Here is a 19,495-nt window from a genome sequence, read left to right as displayed (position 1 = left end):
CTAACAATCCTTGTGGCCTTTCGCAGATTTACCGTTGCCATGTCTGTATCATCATTGACAGTAATGAGTATAACTTTGTGAGAATCTTCACCACAAGAGCTTTTCATGGTTTATATACAACTGCACACATACATTCACAGCCCCCATATAACACTCTGTGAGGGCCCTCCCTCACTTTTATGGGAGAAGAGCCATGGCAATATGCAGTTCAGAGCAGGGAGAGCAGAATAAAGACACCAGACAAAACCTAAGAGGTCAGATTTATAGGGCTTAGCATTCTATATGAAAGGGGCACCTGAAAGCAAATCAGAGCCACACCCATACAATCAGGTGCCAGATCAGGTATACAAGGCCATACAGCTGGGGTGGTTCATTCCTCAGGCAATGAAATCTTTCTGCTCTGAAACAGCGATAGATATCTAATGGCTCTTCGGTGTGTCCTAAGGAAAATGCTGCCATATGAGGGTCACCTTTTGAACTGCACTTATGAAAAACTCCAATGGCCTGTATAAGCACTGCATGGTAATCCTTTGTTAAGTACAAGCTTTGTAGGGAATACATGTAATTAGCAATTAAGATAAAAGCTATAACACCTAGTGGAGGGATGAGGAATACTCACATTACTAATCTGATCTTGTGTCTTCTTAATTCTCTGCAGCTCAGGAGTATCAGCCACCACACTGAATCCCTTGCCTTTATTCTTTTCAAAGTCTTCCTTGTAGCGAATCTGAGGACAAGGCAATGTAATAACATTAATTTTGAATTTTATTTGCGGTTTTAAGCTTCGTTATTGCCCAAATAAGTTAGAGATGATCCCCTATGCAGCCTTTACAAATGGTATAACTCTTGGAGCAAAGACTTGAAACACATTATTATATAGTTATTTGATCTAACTCTGCTCCAAAAAGTACTTTCCCATAGAAAGGTAAAGGTACATACACACGGACAGATATATCGTTACGATATGAACGATAACGTTCAATGATATATCGATCATATCGTTCAATTTTTATTCAGTGAACGACCAACGATGCGCCTTCCCGCATGAACGATAACGATATCTATGATCGTCCGTACATGCAGGCCAATCTGGACGATATCGTCAACTTTGCCTGTTCAGAGATGTGGCAGGATGACTCACTGAAAGATAACTTTGAAACATCTTTGAACGATCTATGAAAGATATCTTTCAAGTCGTTGGTGGTACAGATCGCTCCATGTGTATGCACCTTCTAGCTACACACACAAACGATTGTTACCAACGATTTTCTGAACAATTTTTTTAAAGTGTAATGAACGATTTTTTTGAATTACAAACGATTTTTGCATATTCCCTTAATGAAAATCGTTGAGTTGGTCAGTCTGACTGAACACCAAAACGTGAACGTGCATGAGCGATAATCGTTCATCGTTTTGACTCAAAGTGAACGATTTTTAAGTTTGAACGATAAACGATATCGTTAACGATAATCGTTCAAAAAATCGTGTGTGTATGCACCTTAAGACTTCCAGAGCCTTCTTTGATCCTGTATCAGCTTTCCAGGATCTTAACCAAAGGGCGCTGCGTGCCACTATTGAAGCTGCTGATGTCTTAGAAGCTAAAATTCCAGGATCTACTGCAGCTCTTCCCAAATAGGAAGCTGCTTCCCTTATATGGGAGATATACATCATCTGTTCTCTGGTAGCATTTGGTAGAGAGTCTTCCAATGCCCCCATACATTCTTCAACAGCTTTGGCTACCCAGGCGCCAGCCATAGCTCAATGAGTAACGGCTTCAGATGATTAAAATATTGCCTTAAGACATGCTTCAATTTTCCGATCTGTGGAATCCTTCAGAGAAGATGCTTACGGAATAGGCAACGTAGCATTTCTGATTAAATGCGTCACATGAGCATCCACAGCAGGAGGTACATACACAAAAAACAGAGTACATTTAGTACATACACAAAAAACAGAGTTGCAGATGCACTATGCGATCATTACGGTTCACATTTAAATGTATTAAATATAGTTTCAGAGGTAGTTAGCATATCAATGGCCAATGATACGGGCCTGCCAAGGTCACCTCATTAAGCAGGTCCTTAACACTCTGGGGTTCACATCTGGGACGCAGGGCACCCCAAAAGACAGCTCAACCAAAGACCTCCCCAGGGCATCACACGAAAAAAAGGGTGACAGTGATGTGTTATAAAGTATCAGGTGTGTAAAAGTAGCTAATAAGTGTTAAAATAATAAAGGTAAAATGTGTGAAAAAATACATTTAGTATATACAGAAGCTGGGAAAGGATGCAACGATGTTATTCTTTTATTCACATAAAACAGTTTTTTCGGGTTACCCCATGCCTCTTCCAAAAGCTCAGTGAGCTGTTCAGATACAGGAAACTCACTTTTGGCCACCTTCCGGTGGTGATCAAACACTAGAGCCTTCTTACTATGAGCTGGTTAGTCATCCTGAATATCTAGGATTGATTTAACCGCCCTCACCAAAGAAGGATGGTCCTGCTCCCCCGAGCTAGATCCTGGAGACGAACCCTGCGCATCATCCAATTCCTCGGATGATGCATCTGAATCCATATGTTGAGCAGACGGATAAAAAGATAACTTGCGCTTAGGCACCTTAGTAACTACCGGTCTGCTTTCAACATTAGATGGTGCCATACTCTGACTAGAATGGCCATAAACATCCTTCCAGGAAGGATGCATAGGAGGTGCAAACATGGCATGCTGTGGACACCCACAAAGAGGATACCCAAGATGGCTCTTGTTCAGGAAGACAGGTAAACTGGACTGGTTAGTTGGCTCTTTATAAACAGACAATACACAAACCATCCTTTACATCCTGAGGGGGACAAACAGGCCATACATGATTTACATGAAGCCAGCACAGAGGGCTCCCCCCTCCTGTTTGCCATTATCTTTTGACATGGCAATAAACGCAATGTTATGTATCGGCCTTTACAAAAAATGTAATGAATTTGAAGTACTCAAAGAAAAACCTCCACCCCAAAGGGATGAAGAGAAAAAAAACAGGATAGTTAGAAATGATAGACAGATATAAAAAGACCGTGTCAATACAGCAGCTAGCAAACAGTCACATACAATGCATATGTAATATAACTACAATTAACTCTAAATCAACAAGAACACCAAGAATGGTAGAATATAGAGCACTATGGATCTTATTCAGAGACGGCCGTACAGTCTACGACCGCCTCGATGTTTTGCCAGTGCGCATGCGCACGAGGGAGCCGGCTCCCGCGTGCGCATGCGTGAGACCCGCTACGACCGACTGCGCCGGTCGTAGCGGGTCTCTTTCCAAAGGGGGCGAGCTGTCGATGTCGATTGACAGCTCGCCCCGTTTGGAAGGCGGGCCGGGGGGGTGGCAGCCCAAACGGAGGCGTTCCCATGGGAACGCCTGCCGTTTGGGGGAGGCCCCACTGACATCACTAGTGATGTCAGTGGAGAGCTTCCGGCTCTGACAGAGCCAGAAGCTCTCCGGGGCTTACGACAAGTGAGACCTTACCCTAGGGTCTCGTCGTAAGCCCCGATGGTCGCGATGGTCAATGACCATCACGACCATCACCCAAGCGGTCGTTAGAGCTGCGGGTGTTAACCCACAGAGTAACGACCGCAACAGAGGCTGGCGGTCAGGATGCAAGTGGCCGCCCAGTTACTGAGCGACCGCTTGCAACCTCCGATCGCCTCTGAATGAGGCCCTATATACCTTAACCAAGGGAGAGGTATACAGGGAGACTGACCCAAACTCTCCTGAGACCAAGAGCTACAGCAGTGCACTGACAGTGGACCGTGAGCGTCTCATACACGTGGAGGGTAGGTGGAGCAACCCAGACGCGCAAAACCCTTTGTAGGAACTGCGTCTGGGTCGGAGCTGCCAAGGGAGCGCCAACCTCCCCCCTAAGCCGGGTACGCTGACCTCATGGCAGCAGAATTGAGTCTGCTGCCGATCCCCGGCATGAGATGATAAGGCCCCGGCGGTCTAGTGAGGAACGTGGACGCTCCCGAGCCCTGACTGCAGTAGCTTCCGGTGCGTCTCCGGGGCTGGAAGGGCTGCCGCATACGATTCCCCGTAAGCAAGGAATCGCCTTACCATTCATCTCCGTGCGTCGGGTTGCAGTCTGGGTCCCAGCATCGCTGCTAGCAAGCTCAGCCGAGACCCACCAGAATCACCAGCCCTGTTACTGGTGTTGCGGCCCAGCGGATGTAGAGGGAGTAGCAGTACATGCGTCTTAATGCAGACGCTTAGTACTGCCAACCCAAAAAAGGAGAAATAAAATAAAACATAAAATACAAGCTTAGGACTGCCCTAGCAGTCCCCTGTTACAAAGGTGTGTCTTAATCCTGCCGCACCAAAACGAACAACTGAATGCCTGTGGCTAGGGGCGGGGAATATATGGAGGAGGACCCGAGGCATCCTGGGAGCTGAAAGCTTTAACTGTTTGGTGCCTGGATCTCTCCAACCACATTATCCCCATGGTATCCCTGTGGATCCCTATGGACCCTGAAGAAATTGGGAGTAGTTTTACTTTTTATGATTCCAACTTGGACATCTACATATATGCTTTGTAAATAGATGTGGATGTCCAGAGACTGTGTGGCAGTAAGTGAAAACCATTTCAACTTCCCATAGTATGGAAAGAATGGAGGTTTTGGCATTATTTGAGTAACTGGCCTATAGGAATAATAAAGGAATAATCTCCCTGGACCAGTGGGAAAATAGCACAGGGAGTGTAGAAATCAAATCATTTTCTCTAAATTTATAGCACCAGCATGGGGCTAGAGAGGATTCTGAACACTATACAACTAAATGCTGTTCTGTTTCCTTGAGCACCGTATCCATGACAACAAGAAAAGCATTTAACCCCATAAAGACCAGTCATTCCTTCTTCTTTATCAAATTAAAATGTTCTATTTGATTTTCTCATCTTTCATTCAGGAGAGACATAGTTCTATCTTATATACAGAGAAATAAGTTTTCCCAAAGGGTACTTTTATGCAATTAATAAAACCCTATTACTTACATCCATGAATTATCTAGACAGACTTACACCTGCAAGGCAGAGTCATAATCAACTAAGATCTACTTTCATCTGGATGCTCTGCATTCTTTTCTCAAACTCCCAATGTCTGGAACATCCTATTGAGTCCCTTAAATCTCAAAGCTATTCAGAGTTCTTTCAAAACTTCTGTCACCCTGTCCTACAGGCATGTTTGTGCTTGTAATGCTTAACTGTCTGCAGTCTGTAGCCAGGTCACAATTGTACATGTTGTATCATGCACATACAATAAAACAGAGTGACACTCCTCCTGTTAAAGTCATTTATAAATACATTTAACTTTCACTAATAGTGACAGTATCTGTTATCAGTCCATTTACTTTGTACTTCTATGTGCAATATAATGGCCTCTTTGTATTTCTCTCCTTACTACCACATCATGGACTCCCTTACTGAAAGAACCCTCCCCGGCCCCCTTCTTCCCAATCCCACTTACTCAGGATCTCTGCCCACTTTAACCTACTGTTTATTTTCTTCTCTCTAATTTCCCACCGAATTGCTCATCCAGCCTACTGTGTACACCTACTATGTAGAGAGCTCTAGATGGCTACTTCCACTGTACTTTCAAGGGCAGGATGAACAGCCCATTGAACTATGTATCTTATTAGTCACTGTTCATTTTATCTTATTTGTCTTATTTCCATGTATTGCTCATCACACATTGTAACTAATGTAGAGCGCCCAACTCGTCTGCCTCGCCTGGTACTCTATTGTGTAGAATGAACAGCATGGCTCTAATGATTTTGCAAGGATCTCGTCCAGTATTTTATCTCCCCTATTATGTGTCATCAGTTTCAGGGATTGCCTCTTCTGCCCAGTGTAATCCTATGTAGTGCTCCTAAAAATGGTCGCCTCACCTGGATCCTTTTGGGATGGATGAATAATCCTTGGAATTGAGGACCCTAAATGGCTGCCAAACATTTGTATTATATTCATGGTTTCTGTAAGTCATGAAAACCTATGCGTCTGTATTATGTGCATGTTATCTTTTAAGACCTTTTGGAGAAAAGCGTAATAAGAATAATAAAAAAAAAAAATCTATATCTATATCTAAAAAAATTAAAAATAGATAGATATATCTATCGCTATAAAGGGAGTACATATTGGGCCAGAACAAGATGAGTATGCTATTTTTTACATCTATTTTGCCCAATAATTTCTTTAGAGTCTATATATAAACCTAGTGTCAGACAGATCAGTTTAGTGTAAACCTAATAAGAACTGATCAGTCAGCTAGAATTAGAGGAGTTTGCATGGATCTCTATTACAGAAGACACTAGAGATATGTCGCTCAATTCATCGGATTGTGTGTACCGGCTATGGTCGATAACAGTGCGCACTCCCGCGCATAGTCAGCGACATCGTCCATCGGGCCATGCTGCCAAATGAAGCATGGCCCTCGTCGTCGCTCCCGGCATCGGCAAGTGCGTACGCCTTTAGGACTAACATCTAAAATAGATCTTTAGAAAGGTCATGAAGCATGAAGATTAGTACTGTACACAATAACAAAGCCCTATTACAAACACAGTATGGGCTAAATGCAACAAGTTATTCTCTGTCCCAAAAGCGAATACCTCGATTAACAGCGGCATAACTATTGCAAGGGCCACCATTACTGGATCCCTCACTATCAGCCATTGTGAGAAGAGGGTATAACCTGAATGAGAACAAGTTGACCAAATGAAAACCCCTTCAAGTAACCAACAGTTGGATTTAGCCATGATGGGTGGATGGATGTCACACAAAATGGGGGAGACCTTACCTGACTCTGAAGCTCACTTTGCTGCTTCAAGCGGAGATTTTCTGGAGTATCGGCCACCATAGTAAAAGATTGCTTGGGATAATGCCTGGTATTAAGAAAGAAACAAACCCAGTAAATTAGAAAAATATACAAAATTAGAATTATGCCATTAGTAATTAAAAGTAAATAATGTCGTCACTGGAAGCAACATCATTCATAAAAAGCTCAGAGAAGTAGAACAAACACGGATGTTACACAAAGAAACCTGAGGCTAAAACACAGATTGCATACAATCATCAAAGTGCTCTGTCCCAGATATCTGTACAACCTATTCATTCAGTGTATGCAGAACCTCAAAGTAAAATGGCATTATATCCATTTAAGCTTCAGGCTGCAGCAGTTTTAAAAGCTCCCATAACTTCCCAAGTACTACCATTAGGAGTGTGGTGACATTGTGAATAACGGTAGGATCCCAGCATGCATGTAAGGAGGTTGAATAAACTGAAACATTGGATTCTGTTGCTGCATTATAATAATTCCAGCTATCACAGCAGGTTGATCAGTCTGAACACTAAAACACAGACTATATATTAGATCATTGAGATGATCTAAGCAAAGTGTACAAAACAGAAAGCAACTGAATTTGTGGTGTAAGGGTTACAATAATGAAAACATGAATAATAGAACAGCAAATCCCATGGCTCTGTACAAACTTAGGAACAAGTCTCACAATTAATACAAACAATAGCCATAATGATAACCATCAGCTGCATTACATATGAAAGTTACCACGTACAAGCTTTTCCTGTGGCAAGTCCAGTACATGTTATAATTAACTTGATAAATAAACAGCACAGCTGAAGGTATAAAGGTGCTCTAGGAAACTATGACACGAAGCTTATACATTATACACAAGGGGTAATCAGACCATTATGTCTTACAGTTAAATCTGTGGCCTATTCAGGCACACGGCTTGTACAAATATGGCTGGTTTCCATTCCAAATTACAAAAGGAGTATTGTATTTACAGTTTGTCAGGTGACCGATACATACTCTAATACGGTAACTGACATGTTAAATGGACAGAATGATTGTTCTACGGAAAAGAGACTGTTCGAATACGTTTACAAAGTATTTGAACAAGTCTTCGAAAGTTGCGTAGCAATAGGGGTCACTGAAGGCGAACTTGTGACTGGGTCCTGTATGTAATTTGGAGGTCAGACAGCCCCATTTTTATGTTGTTCTACGGTATTTGAATTATGCTATTACATCAAATACAATTTGGATGTAGGAGAATATTTGTACGTTTCAGAAAACAGTGACATCAGATGCATAGGGAAAGGAAGACATTGCTCTCTATGGCTCACGGGGAAATGTTATTTATTTAACTGCTCTTCTGGCATATTCCAATCGTGCCATCACTTCTGCTGCTCACTTCCGTTATCCTGTGTGCTATATGATATAGGCTTGTGTAAGCTAGTGCTTAGCGTACTGCATTCATACATGTAGTTCTGCAATAGCTGATGGCAATAAAATGTCTATCTGTACCCAAGTCCTATGGGGAAAGGATGTACTTTAAAAAAATAAAAAAAAAGTGCTTGCCTGATTGTATCCCTAAGAGCTGGCATAATATTAGTCATTGGCAGTATACTGCAATTGTGAACAACCGGGGACAGGCTCCCACAGTTAATGGTGATCTAGTGTGCGGATATAGAAGTGAAGAAAAGTGACTGGGGTCTGCACATTATTGGCTCAATTCAATTTGCCGAGAATGGTGCGAGTTGCCATTGTAACGGCATGGAAATGCTGCCAAAGGCAACGCAACTCGCCCCCCTCACTACCCAATCTCACCTCCCATACTTTTGTACGCAGCCCAACGGGGCTGTGAACAGAAAGCTGAGCGCTCGCAAGCGGGTCGATGGTGCCCTAGTGCGCATAACCCACAGCTATGCGAGCGTCCAAGAGGCCACTCCAAGTTTAGGTAGGAGGGCCCTGATTCAGAGCGAGCGCTCTGGTCAGAGCGTCCGGCTCTGACCAGAGCCATAAGTGCCAACAAATAGCTGCACATACATGCACTGTGAAGGGACTCGCAGGTAATTGAACTGAGCCCTAAGTATATCTTTATTCACTTTTTAGGTTTGGTGGTTTTATAAATAACCCTTACAAGTCCGTTGTGGGTGGAGAACAAATAAAAAAAAAATCTCCTTTCATCAACTATCATATCATCGTAACTAGACACCAATATGTAAACCTTTCACTATTTCCCAGCTCTTGGAATCACCACACAATGACCTAATGCTAAGCCTACAGCAGCAGAGAGCAGAACACCTGTCAGTAAGAGTACATTTACACTACTCCATTATAAGAATGCTCTGTACCTCCATGGCAGCAGATACTGATCCTCCCTCTCTATGAAGGATAAACAGGAAAGCAGGCTAACTTCTCTCGTTCAATATCTGCTCACCTTTAACAAAGCCCAAACCTGCGTAACAGCAGGAAGAAGTACAGGATAATCATTTATTTAAAAAATGCAAAATATAGGGAAGTATGCAGCCTTGGACAGACAGGTAATAATTGCTGTATTTCCATTTCACCTCACCATGGTAATGGCTAGTTTAAGGTCTGTACCCAAGTACTTTCATTGACTACTGTGCTTGGGCAACTACAGCTTTAAATGTCTTTGCCAAATTCAGCCTCAGCTGAAGCTGCTATGTCAAGCCCATAATGTTTAACAATGGTATGTAGGAGTCATCACGTACAGACTGTTATATAGAATTTAAAAAAAGAATTTGATGAAAAAAAAAAAAAAAAAAAAATTCATATGATTAGCGCATGCACCAAAAAAATTTATTTGTGCATAGGACCCCTTGGCCGTTCCCGATGTTAAACAGCTGAATTCATATAACATCAGATGGCCATTGCTTTCACACCATTCAAAGGTGGCTACCATCGGAAAGCCGCCATCGAATGGTGAAAACACTACCAGTGAAAGAAAAACATTGATGGTTGTGAAACACTGGAAGCCAATGTCCATCCCTTGTAAGAAGATGGAGAGTGGAGCAGTCAATGCTTATTTAGTGTGACTGAAGAGTGGAGCTTGCGGAGAGAGCAGCCGCCACACTGATTGATGATCCTTTGTAGTGATTAAGGGCAGAGCATTGCGCAGTAGTAGTCTGTTGGGAACAATGCCGTTTTTGTGACTACACTGGTGGAGCCATTTATGATACGGTCTGCAAGAGAACATGCTTGATTAGAACCTTCACAGAGGGTATAAACTTAAGATTCACATGAATGCATCAAAAAACACATGGAGGCACAGGAGCTCCAAAAGAAGCTCGTCCGAAGCTATGCATCAGAAGTGAGGTGATCTCATTAGCAGTCACTTCACTTTTGTTTCATGCCTTCGCAGTGCTACTGTGCACGCAGCTAACCATGCATGTGTGGCGGCCGTTCAGCTGTAACTTGCTGGTGTCCTGTAATACTTTTTATTGTCAGATGGGGTCCTAGTGCAAAGCCTGGTGCCATCAGTACAGGGCTGGTTGACCCTGAGGGGGTCCAGCATTTGTTATTTTTGCAGACACCACTTTCCTATGGATTCCAGCACTGGTTCTTAAAGGCCTAAGACTGGTTAACAATTAAGAGCGGACACCATAACGTTTGTTTTTTAACCATCTTTTCACATAATGAAAAAATATATAGTTACGGTAGACTTACCTGGATAACTCCTTTTCTTCTAGGTCCATAGGGTCCACAGGGATAGCATGGGGATATTATGGTTGGAAGACCAGGCACCGAATAGTTAAAGCTTTGGCTCCCAGAATGCCCTGGGTCCTCCTCCATATATACCCTGCCCCTAGCCATAGGATTTCAGTTTAGTTAACAAGCCTCAAGACAGGAGAAGGAAAGAGGAGAAGGAAGAACAATCGTACACCAGAAACACTCTTACAGAAGATGAGGGAATCTGTGAGCAAAAGAAATTCACCCAATGAAGCCAGGTGCGTCAGGGTGGGTGCCCTGTGTACCTCGAAGAAAAAGAGTTATCTAGGAAAGTCTACTATAACTCTATATTTCTTCTTCGGGGTCCATAGGGATCCACAGGGATACCATAGGGATGTCCTAAAGCAGTTCCCCTAGGGTGGGGGACACTCCTGAGCAGAAAGGAGAACTAGTCACTCAAAGGAAGCATCCTGGGAGGCAAAAGTATCAAAGGCATAGAACCTAAGAGAAGTGGACAGAAGACAACGTGCAGCCTTGCATAATTGTCCAGCAGAGGCACCACAACTGAATGCGCACGATGGCCCTACAGACACAGTAGAATGCGCTGTCACCGTGCTTGGAACAGGAAGATCAGCCTGTGTATACACCTGGGAGATAGTCATGCTTAGCCATCTCACCAGAGTCTGTTTACTAACTTGCCATCCTCGTTTGTGAAAACTATATAATACAAAAATAGGATCTGATTTTCTAACAGAATTCGCACGCTCCACATAAATACGGAGAGCACGAACTACATCCAGGGAGGCTTCACCTACAGAAAGGTCTGGAGCCTGAAAAGCTGGAGCCACAATTTCTTCATGTACATGAAAACGGAACACTACCTTAGGAAGGTAACCCTCCCCTAGTACGAAGAACAGCTTTATCCTGGTGAAAATCAAAAATGGGAAGCGACAAGAGAGTGCTGCCAAATCCGAGACTATGCGAGCAGAAGAGAGAGCAAGAAGAAAAATTGTCTTTGCTGTCAACCACTTCAAATCTACAGAGTCTAGAGGTTCAAATGGGGAAGCTTGTAACCCCTTAAGAACCAAAGACAAATCCCACGGTGCTGCAGGTGATACAAAGGAAGACTGAACTCGCAGAACTCCTTGAAAAAAAAAAAAAAAAAAAAATTCTAACATCTGGTAATGAAGCAATCTTCTTCTGGAACCAGACTGACAGTGCAGAAAACTGCACTCTCAAAGTGGCCAGGCGAGCACCTACAGCACCTGGTATTCCCAGGTGGTCTCCCATACAAGTAACAACCAGGCCCAACACTGCACAGCCTCCAAGATCAGACTAGATCTGGCATGTCCAGTGTGGTGTGGCTATATGTAAATCCTTAACACCTTATGATCATATTCCTTATGGGAACACCATTGACCAAAAGAATGCCAACCTCTGTAATAGATGCAGGCAGAAGCAGGCTTCTGTGCCCTAACATTATTTGAATTACAGAACTGGAAAACCTTTTGCGCTTAGGATGGAAGATTCAAGAGCCACGCCATCAAAACCAGACAAAGTCCGGATGTCGGCAAGGACCCTGCGTTGGTCCTATCCTCTTCCTTTATGGAAGGATCTGCTGTCTATGGACAGATCATGTATGTCGGTGAACTAATGACGTCTGGGCCATGCCAGAGCCACCAGTATTAGCGTTCCGCCTTCCTGTTTGAATTTTCTGAGAACTCCTGGGAGAAATCAGAGGCAATAGATACGCCAGCCTGAAATCCCATCCCAGTGCATCCATGAATGCCACTGATGGGTCTCTAGACCTGGACCTGCACTTTGTGACCCTGTGGTTGTGGCATGATGCCATGAGATCTATCTCTGGTAGAGCCCATTTGTTTACCAGGAGCTGAAACACTCCCGGATAGAGAGATAACTCTCCGGCGTGTATGTCCTGGCGACTTAGACAGTCTGCTTCCCAATGTAGCACTCCTGGTATGAATATTGCAGAGATGGCCGGAAGATGACGTTCTGCCCAAATCAGAACCCTTGTCACTTCCTTCATGTCTACATAACTTCTTGTGGCTTCCTGATGATGGAGGTAGGCCACTGTAGTCGCATTGTCGGACTGGATCTGGACCGACCTGCCCTGGAGCAGGTCCTGTGCCCTCATCAGTGCTCTGTATACTGCTCGCAGTTCCAGAATGTTTATTGGCAGTTACCTACAGCACCTGCTATTCCAAGGTGGTTTCCCATCAAAGTACTAACCAGGCCCAATACAGCAAAGCTTCCAAGATCAGATGAGATCGGGCATGCCCAGTGTGGAGAGGCTGTAGATGTTATGACCCTCTTGATTTGTCCATCTTCCCTGAAAAGTGTGATGACCTGTCACTGCCCTCCATAGTTAGATCCAATTTGGAATCCTGAACGGGCGCCCTTTGACTAGATGATACTTTCTCAGCCACCACAGGAGGGCGTGATGAACCTCTGGAGTGAGAAGGATCCTCTGAGACCTTATAAAATGATGATGTCTGTTCCACCTGGAGAGAATCAATCTTTGTAGAGGTCTGAAATAGAACTGGGCATATTCCACCCTGTTGAAGGTGGATCCATGGACCCCAGGACCTGCCTAGCTGAGTGAATGGGTACCCTCTGATTTTGGAGCAATATGCGCACTCGCAATTGTAAAACCTCCGTAGATTGTCAATATCAGGAGGCCATCCAAGTATGGCAATATCCTGACTCCTTCTGAGATGAGCAGTCATGACTGCCATGATCTTGGTAAACACATAAGGGGCTGTGGACAGACCAAAAGGCAATGGTAATGTTTCTGACAAACAGCCAAAACTCAGAAACCCTTGGTGAATAGTGCAAAAGGTACATGCAGATATGATCCTGTATGTTCAGGGAACCATGAAAACCCCAGGTTCCATTGCCAGCATAATTGACCGTGGGATTTCCATACAGAACTTGGGCACATGGATGAACCTGTTGAGAGAGTTCAGATTCAGTAGAGTGATATCTATTTAGCTTCTGAATCAAACACAAATCTGAGTAATCCCTCGTTCTTGTTAGTTAAAGGAACCGGGATGAACACCCCTGAATTTAGCAGGACATAAATGACCTTGATAGGATCTGATGGGGGAGTTGTGAAAACAACCTTCTTGGGTGTAACACTTTAGGAAGGTGTCATGTAAGAATCCCCAGTAGGGAGGGGTTTTCCCACCTAATGCACTCTCTCTCTCTGTGGGAAAGGGTAACAGAGAGAGGGTAAAAAGATACTAATCTTTTTTGGAATGTGGAACAGTCTGCCTTGAGTGTTCCATGCTTCCCCTATAAGCTTAGTGAGCTGTTCAGATTGAGGGAATCCCGCATAAATCACATTCTGGTGTCTGAACACCAGGTTTATTAGGCTTTAGGAGCCGGTACTTCATCCTCTATAATGAGTATTGAATTAACCGCCCCTCTAGAGAATAACATCCACTGATGAATGATGCTCCCCCTCCGAGATAGACCCAGAGGGAGAAACCTGTGTATCCTCTGCCTCCTCAAATGATCTATCAGAATCTGAAAGTAGGACTGACTACAATCCATATATATGCTTAGACGGCTGACACCTTATTCGCCTGTAACATCTGCAGATAGGTGGATGCTAAAAACCAGATTCTGAACTGAGTGGACATAACCCTCCATCCAGGAAGGATGTATGGGAAGAGGAAACATAGCAGGCTGTAATCACTGTGGGTAATCAGTAGTGGGAGGCAGTGTGGGGACTGACTCCTGAACAGGTGCTGTTGAGGTGGACTGTTGTGGTGTAGAACAATCTAACCACAGTCCATACTGTATGAAATCCTGACAGGCCATTTACATGAAACCAGCACAAGGACAACGGTCTCTTGTTTACCTTTTTCCTGAGACATGGAAAATACTTCCAAGTAACCTACAAGCAGTGTAGGGTTAACAATTCAAAGTGACCCTATTTACAGATAAAATTAAATGTGAAGTACACTCTAACCCTCTATACATCAGGTAGTATAGGGTTAGGAAACACAACAGAAAACAAAAAAAACTCTTCTTTCCAGCAGAGTTAGCATAAAAGTCACATATAATGCATATAATATGTTTGCAAAAGGGCATTAAAATCAACTACCTAAATACATAAGTATGGTAGGATCTACATGCATAAATATTCGACCTCCTCTACTTACAAGTTGGCACCGAATCAACTAATACAAAACACAAAAGTTGGTAGGATTCCAGTGCTATATACCTTGGACCTAGGAGAAAGGTATACTCAGAGACCAAACATTTCCATGATCAATTGCAGCTGAGCGTCTCCAATTAATTAGGAGAGGCAACCCCTACACACCTTGTAGTTGAGGGTCAAATAGAGCAATAGAAGTGATACTTATAACTGTTTGAACGGAATCGCTATGACATACCGCCGGACTTAAGCCCGGCGGATGTAATACAGACCCCGGAACGCAGAAAGCTGAAAATCCTGACTAAGGTAAGTTCTAACCCGAACCCTCTCCTCTCCCCCCCCCCCACCACTAACCTTAACCTCCCATAGGGGTGCCTAATTCTAACCTCCCCCCTAGTGTCTAACCCTAACCCTCCCCCCCAGGGGTGTCTAAACCTAACCCCCCTCCCTGCACCCTAAGCCTATCTATCCCGGGGTGGTGCCTAACCCTAACCCCCCTTCCCCTAGACTAAGGGGTGCCTAACTCTAAGTCCCCCCGGGAATCCCTAAACCTAACCCCCCCTCCCCCTCCCCCTCCCCCTCCCCCTCCCGTGGCTAAGAGGTCCCGACGCCCGGCCTACCTTCGTTCGGTATGACGGGCATCTGGATTATGATAGGTGTCAGTATTTTGACGCCTATCATTAGTACTATGCCAGGATCTCACAGTCGGGAAGATGGTGGTAGGCATTTTGACCGCCGGCTTCCTGACTACATACAGTCTGAACTCCTGTTTCCCTCTACGCGTAGCATATATACGTATAAAAAGGTAACAATGCAATGTGACCACCTTCATCAATACCTTTATGTCTTGTGAGGGCACATGCCGTACATGATTTACATGAGACCAGCACAGGTGGCTCCCCCTCCTGTTTCCCTCTATCTTTTGACATGTTCAAAGTAAAGGCAACAATCGCAAAGTTTATGTGACAGTCTTCACAAATCTAATGAATGTGAAGCACTCAGAAAGAAATAACTGTGATAGTAGAAATTTGCAAATAGGCACTAAATCAATCACATTGGTAGGATATAAGTGCAATGCAAACAGCAGCTAGCAAACAGTCACATACAATGCATACGTAATATAAATTACAAAGGGCTCAAAATCAACTACAGCAACGCAAAGTAATAGTAACATATAGAGCACAGTATACCTTAACCAAAGGAGAGGTATACAGGGAGACTGACCTAGACCTTCCTGAGACCACAGCTACCAGGTGCACTGAGTGTGGACTGTGAGCGTCTTACACGTGGAGGGTAAGGTGGAGCAACCCAGACGTGCAAAACCATTCATCAGGACTGTGTCTGGATCGGGGGAGGAGCTGCCGGGGGAGCGCCTACCCCGGGGGAGCGCCTAAGCTGCGTTAACCAGCTGGGTACGCTGACCTTGTGGCAGCAGATTGTGTCTGCTGCCGATCCCCAGGGTCAGACGATAAGGCCTCAGCTGGTGTAGTAAGGATGCGGACAATCCCTGGTACTTACAGAAGCAGCTTCTAGTGCATCTGACACCAGAAGCAAGGACTGTCTCGCACAATTCCCCGCAATCGAGGAATCGCCTTACCTGACATCTCCAAGCATCTGATGCAGTCCAGGTCACAGGCATTGCTGCTAGCTAAGCTCAGCAGCACCCCGCCGAAATAACCAGCACAGATTACTGATGTTGTGGCCCGGCGGGAGTAGATAGAGTCACAGCCCATGCATCCTAATACCGACGCTTAGTACTGCCAACTCAAGAAACACAGTAAAATAAAACATAAAAGGAAATGTTAGGACTTCACAAGCAGTCCCCTGTACAAAGGTGCATCTGAATCCTGCCACACCAAACGAACAACTGAAGTCCTATGGCTAGGGGCGGGGTATATATGGAGGACGACCCATGGCATTCTGGGAGCCAAAGCTTTAACTGTTTGGTGCCTGGTCTTCCAACCATAATATCCCCATGGTATCCCTGTGGATCCCGAAGAAGAAAATCAGCTTGCATACATCCAAAGATTTGTACACACAAAATGCCTCTCAAATTGCATCCTGCTAATTTACTAAACTCAAAACCGCCACAAAATCGCAATAGTGCCAAAATGTGCAAACTAGCACTTAGTAAATTACCTTTAGTGAGCTGGCCATGTCCTCTCTATACAGCATGCTAAAATCCCAGTAGCCTGAAAAATTGTCACAATTTTCTTCACAAGGGTGTTGACCTTGGGCACTGTTGTAAGGAGATTGCTTGACCCTTGCTAGACAGGACAGATGACACGTGAAGAGAGAAGTCAGGCCAGGTACACATCAGAACGATGGGTTTCCTGGCCGACGAGGCAACAGACAGAACGACACTGCTGTTGCCCGTACACACTGAACGATATAGCGTTGTCATATCGTTCAGTGGCCGCATCCAGAAGCATGGTGGCGTACACAATATTTTCTGATTGACCGCGCAGCACGGCCAACCAGATGTCGTATAGGACTCGCAGGAGCGCACATTTGGGTGTACACACTGTGCGATCCACACAATATGTCGTTCCAAGTTGCCTGGGATGACATATCGTGCCAATGTCGCTCTAGTGTGTACCCAACCATAGCACTATGTACTGTTGGTATAAACTTTGTTGTCTACTGTTCAGCAAACTTTTTGTCTATTCAGTCAGTTTGCAACAAGCAATACTGGCAGAACGAAAACTCCCAGCTTGGAATCAAATCCATGAACCCAGTTATCTATTGTGCCACCCAATGCAATGAGGAATTAGGCAGTACTTGAATAGACAACCTAAAAAAAAAAAAAAATCATCATCAGAACAAACTTAAAGCCCATTCTATAATCCTGTATCTAAATGCAGACATTTGACAGTACTTCTTCGCTTTAGAGGTTTCCCTCCCAGGATAAATTCTAAAAGCTTGGTACACATGTACAATGTAGGTAACGATCCAATCGCAGTAGCAATTTCCCTTTATCTCCTGAACACTCCCGAACCAACGATATTGTGATGGGTCGTTAACGATATATCGTTTAGCAGCAAACATCCCCACAGTGCATCTTCTGTCTCCCTGTCGGCTGGCACAAAATGGTGGAGGGGAGTGGCAAGGAAAAGTGACAACAAATCGTTCATACACAAAGAACGATGTGCGCCAATCGTGAAAGACAGGTCGAGATCTTTCTGTATGTTTCAGAGTTCAGCGACCACGATTAACGACAGCGCGCAATGGCATAGTTATGCCCACACGGCACTTTTTAAATGATATGTCTTATTCCAAATGGTCGAACATGACCATATCGTTTAAAAAAAAAAATCGTACAGTGTGTGGGGGCCTTTATTGACAGAGAAGCTGTACCTTTCCCTTCAAGATAATTTATTACTAATGGCATCACCAGTGACCTGTCCAGAGTTAGATAGGACAGTGGAGTGTTCCCTACATAGGTCCGTATTCAATTAGTTTCGCACCCACGATAAAAGTTTTGCATGCCAGACTTTGCGCCTACATCACATATTTTAGCCACGGAAACTTATCGTGCGCGCCCCCGCTATTTGCAGTATTCAATTCCAAGAGATGTGAAAACGGAGACACAAAGTCAGAACAGGCGAAAAGTGGTGTCAAAATCGGGGAAATCAGCCTGAACCCTCTAATGAGCTGCAGAAACATTGGGGATCAATGTAGTAGTGCCCGATTAGCCCTAATACAACTGTTTGGGGTACTTAAGTTCCCACAATTGCCACTAATTAGCTGCTTTGCACAAGTGGTGAAGAATGGCATAAAGCAGTATTTTTTGGTGAAAATAAGTAGTCCTGTCAAATTTGGGGAACCTGAAAATGGGTGCAAGCATCTTTTAATGTTTGTAAAGTGAACCTTTAAATAAAGTGAAATTCCACCCCCAAAACTGCACCTGCAAACCCCTTCTTAGTGCACCCCCAGAACCTTCTTTCGCTAGTTTGCAAACTTGTCCCCCCACGTTGCACTTTTTCATCCCCAAATTCAAAGTACTTTTTGGGGATGTTCTTAAGGTTTTTGGGGGAATCTTTTTACGCAGTTGTCCATTGGGGGGCTGACCTAAGGGTTCTGAGTGGTTTCCCCACCTTTGCACCCCCAAACAAACATTTTGCACTTCTTTTCTCCACCTAGTCAGAGGTAAATCTTTTTCGCCTATTACATTGCATTGACTTTCCTCGTACACTAAACCGGATGGAATTGAATACGGTGATACTTTTTCGCGGATCTCGGCTTTTCGCTTCTAAATTGAATACAGGCCTCACTAGGATCATCTCTGCCCTGATGACAGTACCCTAGGCAGTCAAAAACTGGCTCAACTCAGATGAGGATTGGTAATATAAAATTGTTACTTTGGTGAATGACATCTTACTCAACACACTGGCCTGTTAACCTCCTCACCAAACCCATTTCATAAACTATCCAAGTAAGCTATTCACCAATCAAAAAGCAGAAGCATTCCAGCTACAAAAAAAAAAAACAGACCATAAGCAATTAGAACATCAATTTGAGCCTGGTGGCCACAAAAATAAGCATCTCAGAGGTTAGAAATTGTTTAGGAACTTTATGAAGCTAGTTATCTTACCTTGATGAACAATGTTAAACAGAACTAGGTGAATTGGAATCTTTCTTATTTCCTGGATAATCACAAAACCACCAAAATGAATACATCACCACATTTTCTATATCTCTTTCAAAAGCCTTCTTTTAAAGTGCCATTCCAAACAGCATACAATGCAACACACTTACCTGAGAGGTTTAAAATAC

At 43.9% G+C, this 19,495-nt stretch overlaps 1 protein-coding gene across 1 annotated transcript in view; it reads right to left on the bottom strand.

Annotated features, from left to right (window-relative positions):
- LASP1 (LIM and SH3 protein 1) overlaps nucleotides 1-19,495 on the bottom strand; it is a 60,988-nt gene that overhangs the window by 5,745 nt on the left and 35,748 nt on the right. The window contains exons 3-4 of the mRNA XM_088474608.1: nucleotides 6,838-6,922; nucleotides 620-727 (exon numbers count right to left, since the gene is read on the bottom strand). Coding sequence (XP_088330734.1) covers nucleotides 620-727; nucleotides 6,838-6,922 — 193 coding nt within the window. The remainder of the gene's footprint in view (nucleotides 1-619; nucleotides 728-6,837; nucleotides 6,923-19,495) is intronic.

This window comes from Taudactylus pleione, unplaced genomic scaffold, assembly GCF_031769625.1.
Source record: "Taudactylus pleione unplaced genomic scaffold, aTauple2 ptg000155l, whole genome shotgun sequence".
Lineage (NCBI taxonomy): Eukaryota > Metazoa > Chordata > Amphibia > Anura > Myobatrachidae > Taudactylus > Taudactylus pleione.
The sequence above is the reverse complement of the archived record's forward strand: the minus strand, read 5'-3'. Positions and strand labels throughout refer to the sequence as shown.